This window comes from Pollicipes pollicipes, unplaced genomic scaffold (assembly GCF_011947565.3).
Source record: "Pollicipes pollicipes isolate AB1234 unplaced genomic scaffold, Ppol_2.1 Scaffold_4881;HRSCAF=5763_pilon_pilon_pilon, whole genome shotgun sequence".
Lineage (NCBI taxonomy): Eukaryota > Metazoa > Arthropoda > Thecostraca > Pollicipedomorpha > Pollicipedidae > Pollicipes > Pollicipes pollicipes.
Window position 1 is genome coordinate 30613001 of NW_023596576.1, and position 19713 is coordinate 30632713.

At 64.5% G+C, this 19713-nt stretch overlaps 2 protein-coding genes across 2 annotated transcripts in view; both read left to right on the top strand.

The window, feature by feature from the left end:
* The window catches only part of LOC119099894 (rho guanine nucleotide exchange factor 7-like), a 37069-nt gene extending 21309 nt beyond the window's left edge, over positions 1-15760 (top strand). The window contains 6 exon segments of the mRNA XM_037222985.1: positions 4232-4356; positions 5140-5218; positions 5522-5664; positions 13153-13342; positions 13850-13942; positions 14338-15760. Coding sequence (XP_037078880.1) covers positions 4232-4356; positions 5140-5218; positions 5522-5664; positions 13153-13342; positions 13850-13942; positions 14338-14552 — 845 coding nt within the window. The 3' untranslated portion in view covers positions 14553-15760.
* A 608-nt stretch (positions 15761-16368) lies between these two features.
* Positions 16369-18836, top strand: LOC119101797 (outer dense fiber protein 3-like). Its single transcript, XM_037225221.1, has 4 exons — positions 16369-16518; positions 16825-17043; positions 17472-17676; positions 18213-18836. The coding sequence occupies exons 1-4, from the start codon at positions 16470-16472 to the stop codon at positions 18481-18483; spliced, it is 744 nt and encodes a 247-aa protein (XP_037081116.1). The 5' UTR covers positions 16369-16469; the 3' UTR covers positions 18484-18836.
* The last annotated feature ends 877 nt before the right edge of the window (positions 18837-19713 follow it).

The following is a 19713-nucleotide window of genomic DNA, read 5'->3' on the forward strand; positions in this document are numbered from 1 at the left end:
GGAGAGGGACTTCTGGAATAGAGCTGGCGCAGACTGGTGGAAGCCGCGGAGAGATGTGAGTTTCACAGCCCCGCAGCCGGCCACTCCCAGCATCCCCGGCTGTAGCGCCTGCTCAGGGCTTTGAATCATGCACCGTTGGCTTGTAGTCTGCCCTGTGACGAATTCGTGTAACTGGTGACCAGACGACAGGGTGCTGCAGGTTTCATCCGTGAATACACCGAGCGCATTTCGCCTGCGCTCAGGAGGAAACCGTTGAACGGTTTCCTCCTGAAATGCTCGTAAATCTGAAATCAAGTCACTTGGACGCCATCGGCATCACAGATAAAGTTTCGAATCACGTCTGTCACGACAGCAGCGCGGTCCCCGTGCCGTCAGTATTCTAAGGAGTGGTGTATGCAATAGCGTGGCGCTCGATGCCACCAAGCGAGGCTCGGTGGTGGTGTATGTTAGCATTGCTATGGTGTCGCGGGGTGGAACGGCGCGCGAATTTAAGTCTTCCCAAACGCAGATGTGAGTTCCAAGCTATCGGGTAAAAGTGAATATTTTAACATTGTCAATTCCGTCTCTTCATTCGTTTGCTCTCCGGTGTACTGGGAACCTACCCGGATATGGCGGACAAGTATTTGCTGCATATATCCGATCCGATACGGATACGATCCGGCAGTACTGCGATCCGTCTCCGGTGCGGTCGGACCTCAGATCTGGTCCGTCTCCGGTGCCGTCGGACCTCAGATCTGGTCCGTCTCCGGTGCGGTCGGGCCTCAGATCTGGTCCGTCTCCGGTGCGGTCGGACCTTTCGTCTCCGGTGCGGTCGGACGCTAGGTCTGGTCCGTCTGGTGCGGTCGGACCTTAGGTCTGGTCCATCTCCGGTGCGGTGGGACGTTACGTCTGGTCCATCTCGGGTGCAGTCGGACGTTAGGTCTGGTCCGTCTCCGGCCCGCCGCCGTATCGACCGGGCCGTCCGCTCCGATGGCCGTTCGGGACGGTCCGGCCGAAGCGGGCGCCGCTCATCTCATTGGGCGTGACGGCGGCGTCGACCTGTGACCTTCCCGGCGCCGACGCTCCGCTTATGACGGTCTGAAGCAGTGCCGACGGACAGTGGCCGGCCGGGCCCGACGGGCCCGCCGCCAAAGGTCACCGCTGCTAACCGGACCGGCACTCCAGCGCGCGCCGCCGCCGCCGCCGAGCCGGCCCTCGCCACGTCCCGCTCTGGGGCGGCGCTCCTCTCTGACCTCTGGCGCGACGCCATCCGCTCTTCCCTCTGCACGTGCCTCCTCGGGCTCTGTCCTTTTCGTCATGTCGGGGTTCACGCTGGCATGTTGTTGGCCTCGAGTCTCCCGGCTGAACGTTGGTTATGGAATCGGACATCGAGCACGGCACTGTTGTTTGGGTAAACCTTAAACTCCAGGCTGGCTCTGACGCGGTCTTTGACGTCGTTGCCAATCTGTCTTCGGGTTCGGCGCTACCTTTCAGCATGGCTGTCAGGTGACTCACTTACCGCCCTTTGCGACTGTTTTTGTGTCTCAGTTTGGCTGCGCCATTCTGACCATATCTGGCTTGTGCCTCTGACTGAGTCAGGCTATTGACCCATTCTTGTTTGCGTGCCTTGGCTAGTGTCCCCACCATCCCACCCCCACCCCCAACGCCCATCCCCACCCCCACCCCCAACGCCCATCCCCACCCCCACCCCCAACGCCCATCCCCACCCCCACAGTCTTTGGTTACCGTTGTTCTTGTGTACACTCCATTCCCCCATGTTTACCGGGCATATTTTCTCCGCCGTCGTTTGGCCGTCAGTCAGAGTCTCCTCCTGTCGACGTCTCCCTGTCACGACGGCCACAACTCATCGCTTTGGGCCGTCGCCCGCGGTCGGCAGCCGGTATCCGGGCGGGTGGCGAGAGCTCTGCCATGGCATATATCCTCGCTTTGAGCGGCCGCCTGCGGTCGGCTGCCGGTGTGCTGGCGGGTGGCGAGAGCTCTGCCATGGCATATATCCTCGCTTTGAGCCGTCGCCTGCGGTCGGCTGCCGGTGTGCTGGTGGTTGGCGAGAGCTCCGCCATGGCATATATCCTCGCTTTGAGCCGTCGCCTGCGGTCGGCTGCCGGTGTGCTGGTGGGTGGCGAGAGCTCTGCCATGGCATATATCCTCGCTTTGAGCCGTCGCCTGCGGTCGGCTGCCGGTGTGCTGGCGGGTGGCGAGAGCTCTGCCATGGCATGTATCCTCGCTTTGAGCCGTCGCCTGCGGTCGGCTGCCGGTGTGCTGGTGGGTGGCGAGAGCTCTGCCATGGCATTCACCCCGTCGCCATGCCGCCAACCCTCGGCCTCGACCGCGACCTCGACCTCCGCTTCGACCTCTGCCTCGATCCCGGCATAGACTCGACACCCTAGAGCCTGCCGTGGCCGACTTTCGCGAACCGGAGCTGCTTGGGCGGTCGCCTGTCGCGCCGAGGCTGGGGGCGGGGCGGACGCACGTGGCGCCGCCCCGGACGGACTCATTAGCGCGCACGCCGGCACGGCACGGCGAATCAGCGGACAGGCTCGCCTTCTGCCGATTGGTCGGCTGATGGATGACGCCCTGCCTAGCGGCGGCAGCCGGCCGTCACGCCGCCGGCCGGGTCACGCCGCGCCAGCGGCCGGGCGTGGCCGGAGGCGGACGGACCTAATGACCGCGGCGGCTCTGGCCGCCTCCGCCGCGGCCCGTCGCTCGAGACAGGCCGGCGTCGGTCTGGTGCCGTTTCGGCGCGGCGTCGCCCAGGGGCGCAGCCAGGGCGAGCTGCGGATGGGAACGGCCCTCAGGCAGACGCCGTAGCGTAGGACCAGACCGGGGTGTGAATGCGACCTGTCTTACTGGCGACAATTATGCTCTGCGCGTTGTCGTGTGTCAGCGCCAGTTCACCACCCAGGCCGTTGCGGTGCCCGGGCGGACACCACACAAACGCGCTCTGAGCGCTGCGTCTGTGGGCGGCGGCCGCCGCGGCCGCGGCTCGTCGTTCCGCCGACGTGCTGCGGCCGCGGCGGAACGGCGCGCTGGCAGCACGGCGCGGCCGGTGCCGCACCACTGGACGCGGCGCGCGCCAGACCTGCGACAGCGCCGCGTCGACGGCGGCAGCCCGGAAACGGGAGTGTGTCGCGGCCTTGGGTCGAGTTGGAGCGGTGCCGGCGGCGCGGCGCGATACAGACTGTCGTCGCCCAGCGACACGGCTCGGCCAGTGGTCCTGGCTCATTGCACATGCACCACCGGGAGCAGCCCCTCTTCAGCCTCTGATCACTTGGCGTAGGTGGTGTTTACGAGATGGCTTGTGCATGTTAGCTGACGGGGAACGGAGGATGCCATAGGGTTGATGTGAATAATGCAGGTTCGTGCCAGCTGAGTGCAACCGATGACCACTGGAGGTGGCCCCCTGTGACGTATTTGTATCATCCAGAGTGGGACCCGCACTGAGCGTGTGCAGGCACCGACCCTCGTACCTCTCAGCTGGCGTGTGCGCCACGCGCATCTTCAGCGGGGCGGCACCATTCTGGCTCCGCCGACATGTCTCACAATTCATATTGTGGAGTGTTGCCGGCCGGGCTCCGCTTACGCAATCGCGGCTGGTCACGGCCGTGACGTTTCCAGTCCTGTTCAGAAATAGCCGTTTAATCGGCTTTGTGAGCGCTTCTGAGTGACGCTCTCATCTGAGCGGATGCGACAGCTGCGACAATAGAACAGATTTGTTTCGGCCTTGTCTGACTGTGACACGGGCCCGACAACAAGCCTCCTGACCAACTCATCGTTGGGTTGGACTGGTCGCGATAACTCCATCAACATCAGCAACACATCGAACATATTACCCGTGCTTGCGTCACTTTTCGCCTTTTGTAGGCAAAGTTTCCTGCCGTCAGCTGTAGGCCACTGTAAAGTACGGCCGCTCTTGTATTCTGCGAGTCTCGTCGGAACAGTGGTTTATGGGCCCACTTGTCGGGCAGAGGGGACCCCAAGGCCTCACAATGCTGTCGTCAACGGTCTGCCGGCAGGCCCGGCCGCTAACGCTCGCGTGATTCGTGCACACCAGGGGGCTTCAGCGCTTCTTGTGCCATTAGCATTGTCCGGATGGGTCATAATGACGTGTCAAGACCTGACGCCAAGTCGTGAACCATCTGTAATTTAGCAGCCGCTGCCGCAGACACGTGCGTACGACTGGACGACGCTCGAGAGAAAGACCCTTGCACACGTTTCTACACCGTGCCCGCAGGCGAGATCGTGCACATGGGCTCGGTGGCGGTGGGCAAGGACCACAGCGACCGCTACTTCGTGCTGTTCCGGACTACGCTGGTGATGCTGAGCGTGTCGTCCCGCATGTCGGCCTTCATATACGAGGTCAGTCGGTCAGTCGATGCCCTCATCCGCGGCCAGCGCGCCTGTTTGCCCTCGTACGTGAAGGGAGCCCCTTATCTGCAGATACCCGGGCTTCTAGCCTGACGTTTACTGTCCCCAGTCTTTGATGGGTCATACGTTCGCCTATGTTTTGTGGTTCGGACCACCAGGCCACGCCGTGTCACTGTTGAGCACAGGTCTGGGCGGCGCCGCACTGTGAGGGCGAGCCACGTTGCCCCTGTTCTCCAACGCCCCCTCGCCCTTGACATCGCATGCTGGTGCCGGGTAGAAGGATCCCGAGCCGTCTCCTTCCAGCATCGCCGCGCCTTGCCGCTGTGAGTCAGACCACTCGGTGTCGCCCGTGGTCAGAGGCCGCTGTGAGTCAGACCACTCGGTGTCGCCCGTGGTCATAGACTGGGTGAGTCAGACCACTCGGTGTCGCCCGTGGTGAGAAGCCGGGTGAGTCAGACCACTCGGTGTGGTCAGAGGCCGGGTGAGTCAGACCACTCTGTGTCGTCCGTGGTCAGAGGCCGGTCTGTGTGCGGCCGGCGTTCATGGCTGATTGGAGAACCATCTGGCCTTTGTGCGCTGGCCTCGGCACTGGACGAGGCTGGGTATAATGAGCTGGCCCTGGTCGCCCTCGCTGACAATAGCCATCTCGGAGGCTGGCCGACGCCCAAAGGCAGACGACCAGCCAGAGCCGACATCCCTGCTGATGAACGATGCTCCTGAAGGGGTGTAGGCAGGGAAAGGGGTAGGAGCTGAGCCCAGCTGTCTATGCGACAGGGGAAGCTGCCGCTGTCTGGCATCAACGTCACCAAGCTGGACGACTCGTCAGAGCATAAGAATGCCTTCGAAATTGCCGGTAAGCTCTTTGCGGCCATGTTTTCAGCTATCTAGCCGGTAGCGTACGGTCTTGATCGGCATTGATGTTTCGTGCGTGATGTTTCGTACGAGCACATCTGCCCGTTGCAATGAACCAAATTGCGACGTCAGAAATAGTTTTACTACTCAGAGGCATAACTCATTAAATATAGCCATACAAGATGAAACTCGCCCGTGCAGTTTCCGTACGTTTGAAGTGGCGCTCGCGAGCACACGACCGGGCCGCGTGCTGCGCGGTCCGCGCACGGCCGCCTCACCGCCGCGCCGCCGGCTGCGTCTCCAGGGCCGATGATCGAGCGTATCGTGGCCGAGTGCCAGACGCGCGACGAGCAGCAGACCTGGGTGACGGAGCTCAACGGCCAGATCCAGGCGGCGCGCCAGTCGGCCTTCCTGCCGAGCCAACCACAGCCGATTCCGCACACGAGCGTAAGTTACCTGCGCCACACGCCCGGCTCGCGGCGCTACGAGGCCGGCGTGCGCGCGTTCGTGGTGCCGCCGGCCGGCCGTCTGCCGCTGCACCAGCCCGTGCTGGACCTGGTGGCGGTGCCGTACACCCAGCTGACGGCACACATCGCCGACCTGCTGCGGCGGCGCGTGCTGACGGCGACCCGCCTGAAGCGGCTGCTGTACGCGGCCAGCGGCTCCTCGGAGGCGGAGGAGGCGCCGCGCCGCCGGCCGGCCGTCACCTGCCGCCGCCTGTCGGGCGTCCGCCTGCGTCGCAAGGTGTACCGCAAGCGGCGCAGCCGGCGCAGCTCCGGCTCGTCCGCCTCCAGCGAGCTGCTCTCGCCGGAGCAGCGGCGCCACCAGTTCCACCAGCTGCAGCGCTGGGTGCTGGCCGGCGAGAAGTCGTTCGAGCGGGAGCAGGAACGCAGTGCGCCGGCGCGCGGCGCCACCTACCGGCTGTCATCGGAGGGCGAGCGCGCACCCGGCGCCGACCACAGTAGCAACCCGTACGGCTGGATCCGCTACTTCGACGGCAGTCAGCATGCGGTGACGGACGCCAGCGGCAGCAGCGGCGGTGAGGCGGGCGGCGGCGGCGGTGCCGGCGGCGCCTGGCTCTCGCTGGACCAGCTGTCGGCGCTGGGCGACCGGCCACCGCCAGGGCACCTGCGCCGTCTCCACTGGGGGCCGTACGTCAGCTGGGACGCGCTGGAGCGCACGCGCTCGCTGTGCGAGCTGCCGGGCCGCGCCGCGCCGCTGCACGCCGCGCTCTGGGCAGAGTCGCAGAGCCTGCCGTGCGTGGCCGGCCGCGCCGGCGCCGCCTCGCTCTGTCTGCCGGCTCAGGCCATGCCGCTGCCCGACGAGATCTGGCTCGGCATTCCGTGCAGCGACTCGCGGGAGCAGTCGTCCGTCGAGGGGCTGCGCCACTTCTTCCCGGGAGACACCGGCGGCGAGGGCAGCGCGTCGTCAGTGTCGTCACGGGGGGCTGGCGGTGGCGGCGCGGGCCGGTTGAGGGCGCGACCGCCGCGACCGCGACCCCCGCGGCCGGCGGCCCGCCCGGGGCCGGGTCGCCCAGGCTGTGAGGTCCCGCAGGCGGCCAGGGAGTTCGACCTACCTGGGAATCGCTGCACGAGAGGCTCGCAGGGTGGACCGGGCCCCCCGGCTAAGGTGCACCGTCATTCGGCGATGGGGAGCCAGCGTTCTGCTCTGTGGAGCCGACACTCCTCTGTGGGAAGTCAGGGGTCTAACACGGGGAGCCCTCAGTCCACCGTGGAGAGCCGGCACTCATCCACGGAAATGCGACAGTCGTCTATGGAGAGCCAGCTGTCCGCCGATGAGAACGGGCACCCCACCGCCATGGGTGAGCTCGCCTCCGTGAAGAGAAAACAGTTTTCGGCGAGGAGCCAGCAGTCGACCGGCACTAGCGAGGTCTCGGCGCCCGCCAGCCGTCAGTCCGGAGCCAGCGTGACCCGCTCTGCCGCCGACGGTGAGATGTCCACCGTGTCCGGTCCAAAGTCCCACCTGAAGAACCCGACGCCCGCCAGCGGTAGCCGGACACCAGTCAGCACGAGCCAGAAGTCCGTAAACGCCAGTCGTGGTGCAATAAGCGGCGGCCGTTCGGCCACCAGACAGGCTCACGAGGCCTGCGCCAGGATCCAGGAACCGGCCGTGAACGTCACCGAATCCCCCTCACGTGCGTCTCCGCTCGGCCGCGGCCAACGTTCCGCCTCGCCGGCCGCCCAGGTCGCAAACTACTACGTGCACGCGGTGACGTTGGTGAACCAGCCGGCGGCCGAGTGGCCGGCCGCACAGCCGCCGCCGCCGCGTCCCGCCGCCAAGTGCACCTGCGACGCGCAAAGCTTCAACTCGGCCGACTCGGGTCTTGCGGACGTGTCGCACCACAGCGCCTCGTGCCCGCTGCGCTGGGCGTCCACGCCGCGCCTGCGCCGCTCGTCGCGCCTCTCCTACCCGCGCCTGGCGCTGCTCAACGCGCTCTGGGGCGGCTCACAGCAGAGCCTGGCCGCTGCGCCGCCGGCGCCGCTCCAGGCCGGTGCGCTGCAGTCGAAGGGCGCGCGCGCCGGCGGCGAGGCGCCGCCGCCGTCACGCACGGGCTCCACGCGTTCGCTGCCGAACCCGCGCCGGGACGCGCCGCCCGAGGAGGGCGAGGCGGGCGGCGCGGGCGGCGCGTGGCCGCCGGGTGGGGCCCGGCCGGCCGGCCGCGCCCGCTCGGCGTCCGGCGGCGACAGCTTCCGTTCGCACATGGTGGCCCACTGGTGGATGAAGACGTCCGTGTGCCCGTTCGAGCTGCGGCGCGGCGAGGCGGCGGCCTGCAGGCAGTACGTGTCGCTGCGGCGCTACCGGCCCAAGTTCACCGCCCACTCGGGGCCGCACCACACGTGCGGCGCGTCCAAGGAGTCGAAAGCGTCGCAGACCAGCTTGCCGTCTCGGAGCAGCAGCAACTACAGCACCCGCGCCTTCCACAGCTCGGAGCCGGCGGCGGCCGAGGACGACCAGTGGGTGACGCTGGCCGAGGTGGAACTGGACCACCAGGCTGGCGAGAACGCCGCTTCACTGCTGCGGCACGGCCGGCAGCCGGCCGCTGCCACCGCCACCGCATCCTGCCGCGTGTTTTCGCGGCCGGCGGTGGCACCGCTCGCCCGCAGCCACGTTGAGATTGGCCGGCTGGGCGGCCGGCGCCGCTCCGGTCGCGTTCGCCTCTCGTCGCCGCAGCTGGTGGCGCTGTCGGCGTTGGGCCGGGCGCCGCCGGCCGTTCGGCGCGGCCGCCCGCTCCTCTTCTGCTACGACGCCGCCAGCGTGCTCGACTCGTGCGCGGCCGTGGTGATGTCGCGCCGGCCTGACAGCGCGGCGTCCAGCTCGGCGTCCAGCGCCGGCGGCCGCAGCTCCGCCAGCTCCGGCGGTCAGTCGCCCGCCGGCGCGGCGCCGGCGCCGGCGGCGCGCGTCTTCTGCTACGACGCGGCGACGGTGCTGGCCACATCGGCGCCGGTGGGGCTCCGCCCGGCACGCGTCAGAGAGGAGGCGGCTGTGGAAACGTCAGAGACGGCGGAGGTTGACGGCGGGGGCTCAGCGGGGAGGGAGGAGGACGCCGACTGCCCGGCGAGCTGGTCTGGTGACTGTGACCTGACGGCGAATTCTGAACGGGGTGGTGCCGCCAGTCCCGCATGGTCGTCCGTGGAGGGTCCGGTGTACCGCTCCACCGCCGAACTTACCTGCTCCGTCGCGCCGTCCCGCGCCGCGGCCGGCCGACTGCGCTCTTCGCCCCCGCCGGCCACCAACGCCCGCGCCTCCGACTCCGAGCGGGATGAGCGGGAGCCAACGAGCACCTCGGACTCGGCGACGTACCCATCGCCGTCCGTTCGGCGCGGTCCGTCCGCGGCCGGCCGGGAGCCGCCGCCGCCGTCACCGCCGCCTTCGCGGTCGGACGCGCCGCCGCCCGGCCGGCCGCCCTGTTCGCGGCCGCGCACGCTGGAAGCGTCGCCGACCGGCCTCCGGACCGGCGAGCGGCCAGCAAGCGCCAGCTTGCTCAGCCAGCCGAGCACCGACGACATCGAGGCCGTCTACTACCGGCCGGACTCGGCGACGGCCGACGCTTGGAGGCCGTGGCGGCCGTGGTCGGCTGTTAGTCTCGAGTGTCCACACTGCAGCGGCGCCGAGCGTGACGGCGTGCCCGCGCACCGGCTGTGGGGCCCGCGCGCCGGCTTCAGCGGCGAGGACGACACGGACCTGTGCGCCACCTTTGAAGCCGGGCAGGCGGGATGGCCCGGAGAGTCCCCTCATGGACGACTCGACCAAGAGTTTCCGCCGTCAGCTCGCGGATCCGGTCGAGAGTGTGGGGAGCGGGGGATTACGCATTCGGCGGATAGGAGCGGGCGGGAGTGGGAGGGGCCGGTGTTTCCACACTTGGATGTTAAGAGCGGGCAGGAGTGGGGTAAGCAGGAGTTTCCACACCCGGCCGGTAGAAGTGAAGAGGAGTGGGAGGAGCCGGGCTTTCCCCACTCGGCCAGTATAAGCGAACAGGAGTGGGAGGAACAGGAATTTCCGCACTCGACCAGCAGGAATGAGGAGCGCCGCTGGGAGGAGCAGGAGTGTGAGTGCCTACTCAGCGAGTGGGGCTCTCCTCACTTCCTCGATGACCGTGGGGAGAGGCTGCAGTGGCGGGAGCCTGCGCCGACCGCCCACAACAGCGGGGATGGCGGGAAGTGGCGAGATTTCTCCGTCGAGGTCCAAGAGCAGCGGAGGATGTCTCCCTTTATCGTCCCCCCGAACGAGCGAGACCGGCAGCACTCGCCCCCCGAGGACTGGTCTCCACGAGACTGGGAAGAGCCGAAGAGCTCTTCGCGATGTCGGGGCGAGAGGGGACTTGCAGAGGGAGGGTCTCTTGAACAAGACCAGTCAACGGAAGAAAAAGACCAGGTGCAACCGTCGCCAAATGAGAGGCGACGGCGGTGTCTCACGGCCGACGAGGATGACCGGGAACGGGGATCAGATAGTGAGGCGACCCGACACGGGTCAACAAGGGGAGACAGTGATGCCGACGTCGGAAGTGGCGCGCCCGCGCCCAGTTCGCCGGCGGAGGCGTCGTGCGGCGCGTGTGAGCCGGCGGAGAGCGACGCCGCGCCCGGCTCGGACCTCATTGCTGACTCGGGTGACAAGCCGCGAGCTCGGCGCAGTCCGGAGCGGCCCGTCTCGGCCGGGTTCGAGGGTACGCAGGGCGCGGCGGCAGCTGACGGCGGCTGGCCGGCGCCGGCGCGCTCGCCCGGCGCTGCCGGCGGCGCCATCCCGTTCATGGACGAGAGCGACGGGGACGAGCCGCCGACGCCGCCGACGCGGCCCACGCTGGCCATCGACCCGAGCCTGTACCGGCGCGCGCCGCCACGGCCCCAGCGCTTCGCTGAGGAGCGGATGGTGGGCGCGGCGCCGCTGCTGCACCCGGCCGACCTGCTGCACGACCGGCTCATCCCGTCCACCATCGCCGAGGACAGCGAGTCGAGTCAGAGCGAGCCGGAGACGGGGGAGCGGCCGGCGCCGCCGCCACCGCGGCTCGGCCGCCGACCGCCCACCGACCCGGCCGTCCACCGGCCCGTGGTGCGGAAGCTGAGCGCTGAGGTGGCCGACGACATCCCCGCCTCCATCGGCGAGGAGGAGTCGGAGCTGGAGGCAGAGCCGGAGCCGGAGCCGGAGCCGGAGCCGGAGCCGGAGCCGGAGCCGGAGCCGGAGCCGGAGCCGGAGCTGGAGCCGGGGCTGGAGCCGGTGCGGGGGCCAGGGCCGGAGCTGGAGCCGGAACCAGAGCCGCAGCCGGAGCCAGAGTCGAAGCTGGAGCCGGAGCCGGAGCCGGAGCCGGGGCCGGCGGTGGCGGCGGCGACGCGCCGCTACCGCCTCGGCGAGCTGCCGCGGCTGCCGCTAGTGTGCGGCTCCACCGAGACATCGTCCGAATCGGTGGCGAGCTTCGACGAGCGTGGCGGCGGCGGCTTACGCGCATTGACCCTGATGGGCCGCTGCTCGCTGGCCGAGCGTGACAGCGGCAGCAGCGGCGGCAGCGACAGCGGCGAGGAAGACACGCTGGTGGAGGCGGCGGCGGCCGAGGTGGCCGCCGGCCGCCGTCTCGAGATGTACACCCGCCGGCTGCGCGACGTGCTGGAGCGTACCGGCCTGCGCAGCCCGCCGCCCCAGCGACACCGGCCGGCGCGCAGCCGCGGCGCGGCCCGGCCCACCGGCGCCGGCGACAGCACCAGCGGCGATGAGGTGCGCACGAGTGCCGGCGGCTACTGCGGCTGGAAGTACCAGGTGGCGGTGGCGCCGCATCCCCGCGGCACGCCGCCGTCGGCGGCCTCCTCCAGCCCGGACGACTGCGCCGTGCCGATCGTGGGCGCCGCCTTCCAGCGCCGGCCGCCGGCGCTCTCCAGCGACAGCCGCTCAAGCACGGCCGAGTCAGCCGGCTCGGTCGGCCGGCCGTCTCCACTGGCCGCCGACAGCCACTCGGGCACTAACGGCTCGGGCGCCTCAGATGCCCGGCCACCGCGTCTGGAGCTCTGGCGAGCGGCCTCCTCCGGCAGCGAGGGCGCGGCGGCGGCGGCAGCGACGGCGGCGGCGGCGGCGGCGGTGCGGCCGCGCGTGCGCCCGGTGCCCCCTCCTGGCTCCAGCTCGGACTCCGAGCCGGCGGCCGGCCGGCGGCCCAGCCCGCCGCCCAAGCCGGCGCACCTGCGCCGCCGCGCCCGGCCCCGCCACCACTGACACAGAGGCAAGCCCGCACGCATGCGCGCGTGTCGACGCTGTGAGCTCGCTCCCCGTAACGCCGCCGCCGCCGCGTGCTTGGTGTGGTCCGCCCGCCGCCCGCTCGCCATGCACGCTCGTTTGCCCGTCCCGATGTGGCGTAGAGCAGGCTGGGTGCTGGGGGCTAGAGTGGGAGACGATCGGTTTGGTTTTAGATGCCGGTCACGCCGGGCGCGCTGCTGGCGATAGTCTTTTCCCCTGTGGTAGCTGTGTGTGCGCGTGTCGTAGTGAATGACCGGCTGCCGTAGAAATGCCAGAGCTGATTGATATTATTGACTACCTGTGTGCCAACTAATGATATGTGGACACACAGCGCACACTAACAGTTATTTTGTGTTCAGTTTGGACTGCTTTTATACAACACAGTTGCAATACTTTCTGTTATGCATTCTCATGTACACGGCGGTAGTGCCTAGCAGTACCTATATTTCGACAATTCAGGTGTTGCGAGCATAAAGGGGTAACTTTGTCTTTGAATGTGGTGTACAATACTTAGATGAGATACGTGATTGTGACAACTGATGCTTTGCCCAATATCCACCAGTACGTAGATGACTAGGTGGCACCTGTTGGTAGTCGTTGTCGAATTGTTATTGCGTTGTATCCCCCCACTAGGTCGTCGTTGTCGAATTGCTGTTACGTTGCACCCCACATTGTGGAGAGATAGACGTCTTGTTCTGCTGGATAGCGCTTTCTTGACGGAGCCATTGGACCTATTCAGAAGGAGAGCAGCCCGAGTTGAGAGAAGCCATTCAGAGCACATTTCAAAAGACGTGCTACCATATGAAACTGCTCTGATTTCTTCACGATTACGGCCAACTGTTTTCACTGAGAGCCCCTTTGTAGCCCCCATTGATCTCCGTCATCTTGGAGCTGTTGCGTGCCTGGCCTGCGCCGGGGGCCGCGTCTCCGGAGGCGCCGCGTGAGGCGCCGGTGTGTCGGTGCCGCGTCCCGGCCGGACCGCGCCCTGACGGGTGGCCGCTGGCCTGCGCCGGGGCCGCGTCTCCGGAGGCGCCGCGTGAGGCGCCGGTGTGTCGGTGCCGCGTCCCGGCCGGACCGCGCCCTGACGGGTGGCCGCTGGCCTGCGCCGGGGCCGCGTCTCCGGAGGCGCCGCGTGAGGCGCCGGTGTGTCGGTGCCGTGTCCCGGCCGGACCGCGCCCTGACGGGTGGCCGCTGCCGCGACAGGTGGCACCACCTCCGCCGCCGCACCACGCGCCCATCAGCGAGGTCGGTGCCCTGAGTGCCACCTCGCTGCGGCCCTGGACGGCCGCCTGCCTGCGCCCCTCGCCGCCGCTGCGGCCCTGCCTGGCGCTCGGACGCGAGGACACCAACCGCAAGAGCAGCAGGAATATGGTGTACAAGTACAGGAAGCGAGGTGGGTCGGCTGGGGCGCCGGGTACACGCCGGCCACGTGGGGTACAGGTACTAGCAACGAGGCGAGTGGTACGCGCGCCTGATGCTAGCTACCTGGGTCACCCATAGAACACTGTGTACATTTACATGCTGAACACGAGTTTCGGGAACCGTTCGTCCGAACCGTTGACGTTACCGTTGAGGGTTGAGCTCCGATTAGTTTTTCGGTTGTGGCTAAGACAAAGGCATTGGTTCGTCCAGGAAGATAGTGGCGTGGTCGGCAGATGCGGGGGAACCGTGGGAGCAGCTTCCCAACTGTGCGCTGGAGCTGATGGTCCTCTGACTGGTGATGTGAATAGTGATAGGTCTCAGTGCACTGTCGGCCCACCTGACCGTTCCCGTGACTGCGTCGCATCCACGCCGTCTACCGCGGTGCCGTCGTGCTGTGTGCGGCCTGCCGGCTGCGGCCGCGCCGACCGATCACCTCCAGTGGCGCGGCGTCTCAGTGCGGGGTCGTCCCGGACCGCAGGTGACGAGCGGTCTTACGAGGACGACGCGCTCATCCTACGTGTGATCGAGGCCTACTGCACCAGCTCGCAGCCCAGGCACACCGTCAACTCCTGTGAGACGCGCCGCGCCAGCGGTCAGCTGCGCTGCGCCCTCACTGCGAAGTTTGCTTTGGCCGCGCGGTGGTCCCTCCTGCGCTCTCCCAATTTCTGTCGTTGTGCCCGCGTTTCTTCATGCTACGCTGGCTGTTTGTTGTCTCACGCTCTGTTTGTCGGGCTCAGCAGCGCACCTGCTCGATAAAGCCCGGGCATATGCCGTCTTATCCGCCGCCCCTGCGTCTGCTGCTTTGTTCTGACTGACGCCAACGTCCTGCCTTACGGTTAAGGCAGGCAGTCGCCGTGCGCGTTCCCTTTGACGTACTGTTCACGCCGTTGGAGGCTCTGTTTTTGTCGACGCTGTTGCTGGCCCGCCGTATGTTGCCGTCCTGTGACTCTCTGCGATCGGCTTCAGCGCTGCTGGACCCGCCCCATGCGATTCCGGAAGAGGAACGGCCGGCAGCGCCACAGCAGGAGGAGCGGCTCCTGGACAGCGTGCACCAGCTGCGCGAGGAGGTGCGCCAGCTGCGCGACCGGCTGGACGAGGAACGCCGGCGCCGGCAGCACCTGGAGACGATCGTGCGCACCCAGCTGCTACCGGGCCGCACCGATCTGCGCTGGGAGGACTGAGCCGTCCGGGCAGCCCGGCCGGCGCCGTCGATCCTCCTCCCGCCTGGCGTCGAGTCTCCAGCGGGCGCAGGATCGCCTGGTGTGTCTGGCCGCTATTGGAGGATCCGCCCGACGTATCTGGCGGCTGTAAGAGGGTGAACTGAGGGGCGATTGTTCGAGGACTAGCTGACGTGTCAAGGAACTGTGGGAGTCAACTGGCGTGTGTGCTAGCTGACGGAGGATCAACTGGCCTGTGTGCTGGCTGGCGGAGGATCAGTTGGCGTGTGTGCTGGCTAGCGGAAAATCGGTTGATGTGGCCGCTTGCTGGCGCAGGATCAGCTGACGTGTGTGCTGGCTGGCGGATGATCAGCTGACGTATGTGCTGGCTGGCGGAGGATCAACTGGCGTGTGTGCTGGCTGTCGAAGGATCTGCTGGCTGGCGGAGGATCAACTTGTGTGTGTGCTGGCTGGCAGAGGATCAGCTGACGTGTGTGCTGGCTGGCGGAGGATCAACTGACGTATGTACTGGCTGGCGGAGGATTAACTGACGTGTGCTAGCTGACGGAGGATCAACTGGCGCTTAGGGCGGTTAATGTGATATAGCTGCGACCGATTATGCTCGATATCTTCAACTGGGCCAACCAGATGGGGGGGGGGGGGGGGGGCACGAACCGGAGGTTCAGCGACAACCGTAGAACTGGTGTCATGTAACACCAGTTCTACGTGTCACTGGGTTAGTTCTTTGAGGGTTGGGAGCAACGGACTATGTCGGAAGATTGTCATGTTTCCGAACGCGTCATGAGAGCTACGTCTGGGGCAGGCGCCGGTCCCAGCTGTCTGACTTGAGTTCTACCGCGTACCATCGGCACTACATGGCCTGTTCTTCCGACCGTTGTCCGTACAGTCGTAGTCATTCAGCCCACAGTGTTGTTACACGCTGATCCTGGTAGCGGCTCGCCAGTAAGGAATAGTTACTACCGAACCACATGTTCATTGGAATTCCAATGCCAATTGCGTGCCTGCGATTTCACTATTGTGTTTACGCTGCCCGGCTGTCCGCAGCAAGCGAGTCTGTTTTGCAGCTGTTCTGGTAACAACCTTGATTGCCTATCAGGCATTGACGCTAGAAGGAACCCAATAACCAACCTTGGACGTGTCACGTTTACGTATGTGTCACTGAATGTTTGCCAGTGCGGGCCGAATATTGTAATAAACTTTTTAGATCAGGATTATAGTGTGCGCCCTCGACATGCGCCGAGACAAATAGCGCGGCAGACTTCGACACCTAGATTGTTCGCAGCTCGCCGGGCGTCGGTCGGATTAACTCTGACTCCGCCTCAAAAACAATATAGACGGTCCAGATCCGTACTTTGAGGAACACTACAAAGCTTGGGCTGAGCACGGATTACAACTACAAAGGACTCCACCGTACTCGAATCCGATGACAGTAGTATGCGCTACAACCTTGTTGCCGAGTCCGTCCCGCGCTAATGGGCGAGAGCTCAACGCTTGACAATATGAATGGCCGATTGATTTATGACCACAATTTTTCCCGCCATGTGACGTAACCAGCTATGCCGCACTTTTACGGCCGTTGTTAGGCTTTTTTAGGTTTTTAGGCCTTTTACACTAGAGAATGCGCGAGCGGTGGACACGTGGCTTATGCATGTTTCCGTAATATCAAAAGCGCTGTGGCGTTGTGTTATCGTGCATACGGCACCATCAGCTAGCCAGAGGATTGCTCGGTTACTTGAAGGTGGTAGTAGTAATTGGTCACGTTTTTTCGCGTGCGCAGTTCCATTTCTATAAACTAGTTTACCATACTTGTTGCCGAGAACATTTGTGGAGCTCATTAGTTTTTATGCTTTGTTGACATGTTTATTTGAATAAATCTCAAAATTAAAGTGTGGTGAAATCAACCCGATTTTCCGCATCACCATGCCCACCAAAGATGGCTGTGAGATACCTATTGCCGCGAGGTATCGAGGTAAGCGATTAATACTGTGCATTTCAACCCGGGTGTGCCTTACGCATCACATTCTAGCAAAGCCCAGGCCACGTTTATCAGGTGTTTCGTACGCGTCAGATTTAAGGGCAGCTTTTGAAACGTTATGTAAATCTATGGAAACCAAAGCAAGCTGTCTGGAAGCCTCGAGATTCAGGATAATTGTGTAATGGCACACTCACCAAATTTGAAATTAAAGTAGTTTCGACGTGTTTCTGTCCCTAAAAACCAGTCAACCATGCTCATTTTTGTCCTCGCCCTGCCTAACGGCTGCCGCGTTTTGTACAGGGCCGGGGCCGGCAAAATACATGCTGCCCCCGACTCTGGGCTATGATCCACACGACGGGCGGCGGTGGCGGGCGCCCGCGTACAGCCTGGCCAAGCGGCTGGGCGACAACGGTCCTGGCATCTGCAGCCCCGGCCCAGTGCACGGCATCGAGCACGATATGGTGCGCACCGGCAAAGTGCACAACCCCACCTACGTGATGGGCCAACGTCTGGACCATGGTACGTGATCGGCCAACCGATGCAGCTCGCTCGCTTGGTTGTCCTGTATGACTCCATTGCTTCTCGGCTAATCGAAGTTTTGGGGATTTTTTAATGGTCCCAGCTCCACCATCTGCGACATGAGTTGCCCGAGTAGTATACTGGAGCTGTGCATCTTGCGGCATCCCGTGCCACTTAGCTTCCAATACGTAAATAGTCTTTAGATTGTTTTGGATCTGCCTAGTAAGGTAGGAGCTACCATACGGTCAGTCGTTTGTATGCTGCAACCGCGCTTCTCATGGCGCTTTGTGATATCTCAGTAGATACCCGACTCAACATGCCGTTTTATTGCAAACGTCCGCGAAGGCAACATTTCATAGCTTCTGTGGACGTCGCCGCTCAAATCTCAACGGACTCCATTTGGGAGATCTGAAGCTCGTTTCCTGCAGGCGTCATGTTCCGGTCTCCGGCTCCGGGCACATACTCGCCCGAGAAGTACCCCGTTCCGCACCAGCGTTGGCCACCCTGCTACTCCATGGCCAAGCGCACCGAGATGCGACGCAAGGATGTGGGGCCCGGACCCAGCGCGTACACAGTGCCCGGCATGATCGGACCCAGCATTCCGCACACCAAAGCGAACCCATGCTACACCATGTAAGGCTCGTTGAGAGCGCCGTCTTCCGCGCACTAGGCGTGAGGGGGAATGGTATGCGGCGGCCAGTAGGTACGGTTACACACCATCATTTGACCCGCAGGTCAATCAGTCCACCCTGAGCATTGATCGACCAAGTATACAGTCACACTGCGCTATACGCCAAGCGGCAACATCGCCTTATACACCACAACACTCAGTGGCTGAGCGATAGCCCTGGCGCTAAACATAGCTTCATTACAACACGTCCTGTAGATGGCAGTTGCTGTATCAGGTTGTCCGTGATATTTCCACTACGACTTATTCATGATTGTACAAATGTATGGTATTTACGTTATCACATATATGCGATTTCCGATAAGTGTTACCAGCACACTATCAGTGGCGGCTGATGTGTGCTGGTAAGCCACAACCAGTTAAGATCGGCGACCCCAGTTCGGTGAGGGGCTGTGTTGGGCCGCTGCCGACCACCACGCACGTGCCTCGGTTGTGTGAGCCTCATGGACGCCTCTGACCGGCGCCCGCCCGCGTGCCGCAGGCGACCACAGACATACATCGGCGGCTTTGCCGTGGACTACGCCAAGACGCCGGGCCCGGCCCGCTACGACCCGGCCGACCCGGGCCTGGTGCGCAACCGCGGCCCAACCTACACGATGCGGCCGCTGACGCGCTGCGACTGGGAGGACCGCAACAAGCCGGGCCCGGGCGCCTACAGCCCCGAGGTGCGCTCGGGCGCCGCCGCCTACTCGATGGGCATCAAGCACAGCGAGTTCACTGCGCCACTCATCCTGGACTGCGACGCCATGTGAGCCGGCGCCACCCGGACACGGGGCAGCGCTGGGCGGGGCGGGGCTGGCCCCAGGGAGAGCGGAGCCGGTCACTCGGCCAGACGCCAGGCAGGCCGGTCACTCAACGCAGTGGGTCGCGCGTTGGTCGGTGTAGGAAATCTGCTGTTATCTTCGTCAAATTTTACGAAGTTTTCGAAATCATTAAACGCAGCCGATTTTCTTACAAATATACGAACGCGACGGTGACGACCGTTGCCGGGCAAACAATGTAAGGCGATCGTGTCTGTTGTCTATTGTTCAGTTTTAAGCACGTCAAAAAGTACAACAAAAGCTAAATATATTTTCCAGTAGAGAAATATAAAGGCCTTAGACAAGAGGATTGTTCACACGAATACACCATGGGTCTGACCGCATCGCTTCCACCATCCAGACGAGGTCACTTTACACTCAGGCCTCAGCACAACCCCTGGTCAAGCCCAGCTCTTCGCAGCGCGTCGAACAGAGAATGCCGGGACCTCCGCAGAAGAAAGGACATAACAAGGGCCAGATGACACTCACTACCTCTCAGTTGAGACCGAGCGAGCCTTTCAACGGTTGCACAGAACCAGATGGACGTGATTTCTAAATCAGCCTAACACCGTTACTAAGAAACACATCGCATCCACGCGAGCCGCCGACCCTCGGCCGGCACGCGGTACATTGTGTCAGCGGCTCAAGCCCCTCAAACCACACCCGGTCTGCGTCAGTCTCGGTCAACCGACGGCACTCAATCACGCACAATCGACCGCAACGAGTGCGGCGCGCGCCCGCCACTGGGCACCCGGCCTGCCATCGCAGGGGGCGGGCGTGTCAGAACGCTGACTAGAGCAAACCTGTGGGCGCCACGCCGGCGCGGAGGACGCCAACCGTCCAAGACAGAACACGTCCAGTGCGTCAACACGGAACACAAAATGTCACACACCACAAACTGACCGCGATAACAAACATCCGCTCCACCTGCTGCCGCGCAACTTGTTCTGGAAAGCAGGCGGTCAGGAAAGCTTGCTGGAAGCACCAATGAGACTGGGATGCGGTGACTGACACCGGACGAGGTCATGATGCAGACGATCGTGGTCTGGCGCTGGCGCGGCCAAGTGTACAAGCAAGAGCATGCGCTTGAACCAAATAGGTGTAGGAGCTCGGCCCACATTGAGCAACACTGACGTGCGTGCCGGACTGCGGCCCGCCGTTACCGAGCGCCCCGCGGCAGTG

Bases quoted from the DNA above. Each gene is read 5' to 3' on its own strand.
- LOC119101797 (XM_037225221.1), top strand. From the start codon at position 16,470: ATGCCCACCAAAGATGGCTGTGAGATACCTATTGCCGCGAGGTATCGA. The intron at 17,044-17,471 runs GTACGTGATCGG...CGTTTCCTGCAG, and splicing joins GGGCCAACGTCTGGACCATG to GCGTCATGTTCCGGTCTCCG. The intron at 17,677-18,212 runs GTAAGGCTCGTT...CGCGTGCCGCAG, and splicing joins GCGAACCCATGCTACACCAT to GCGACCACAGACATACATCG.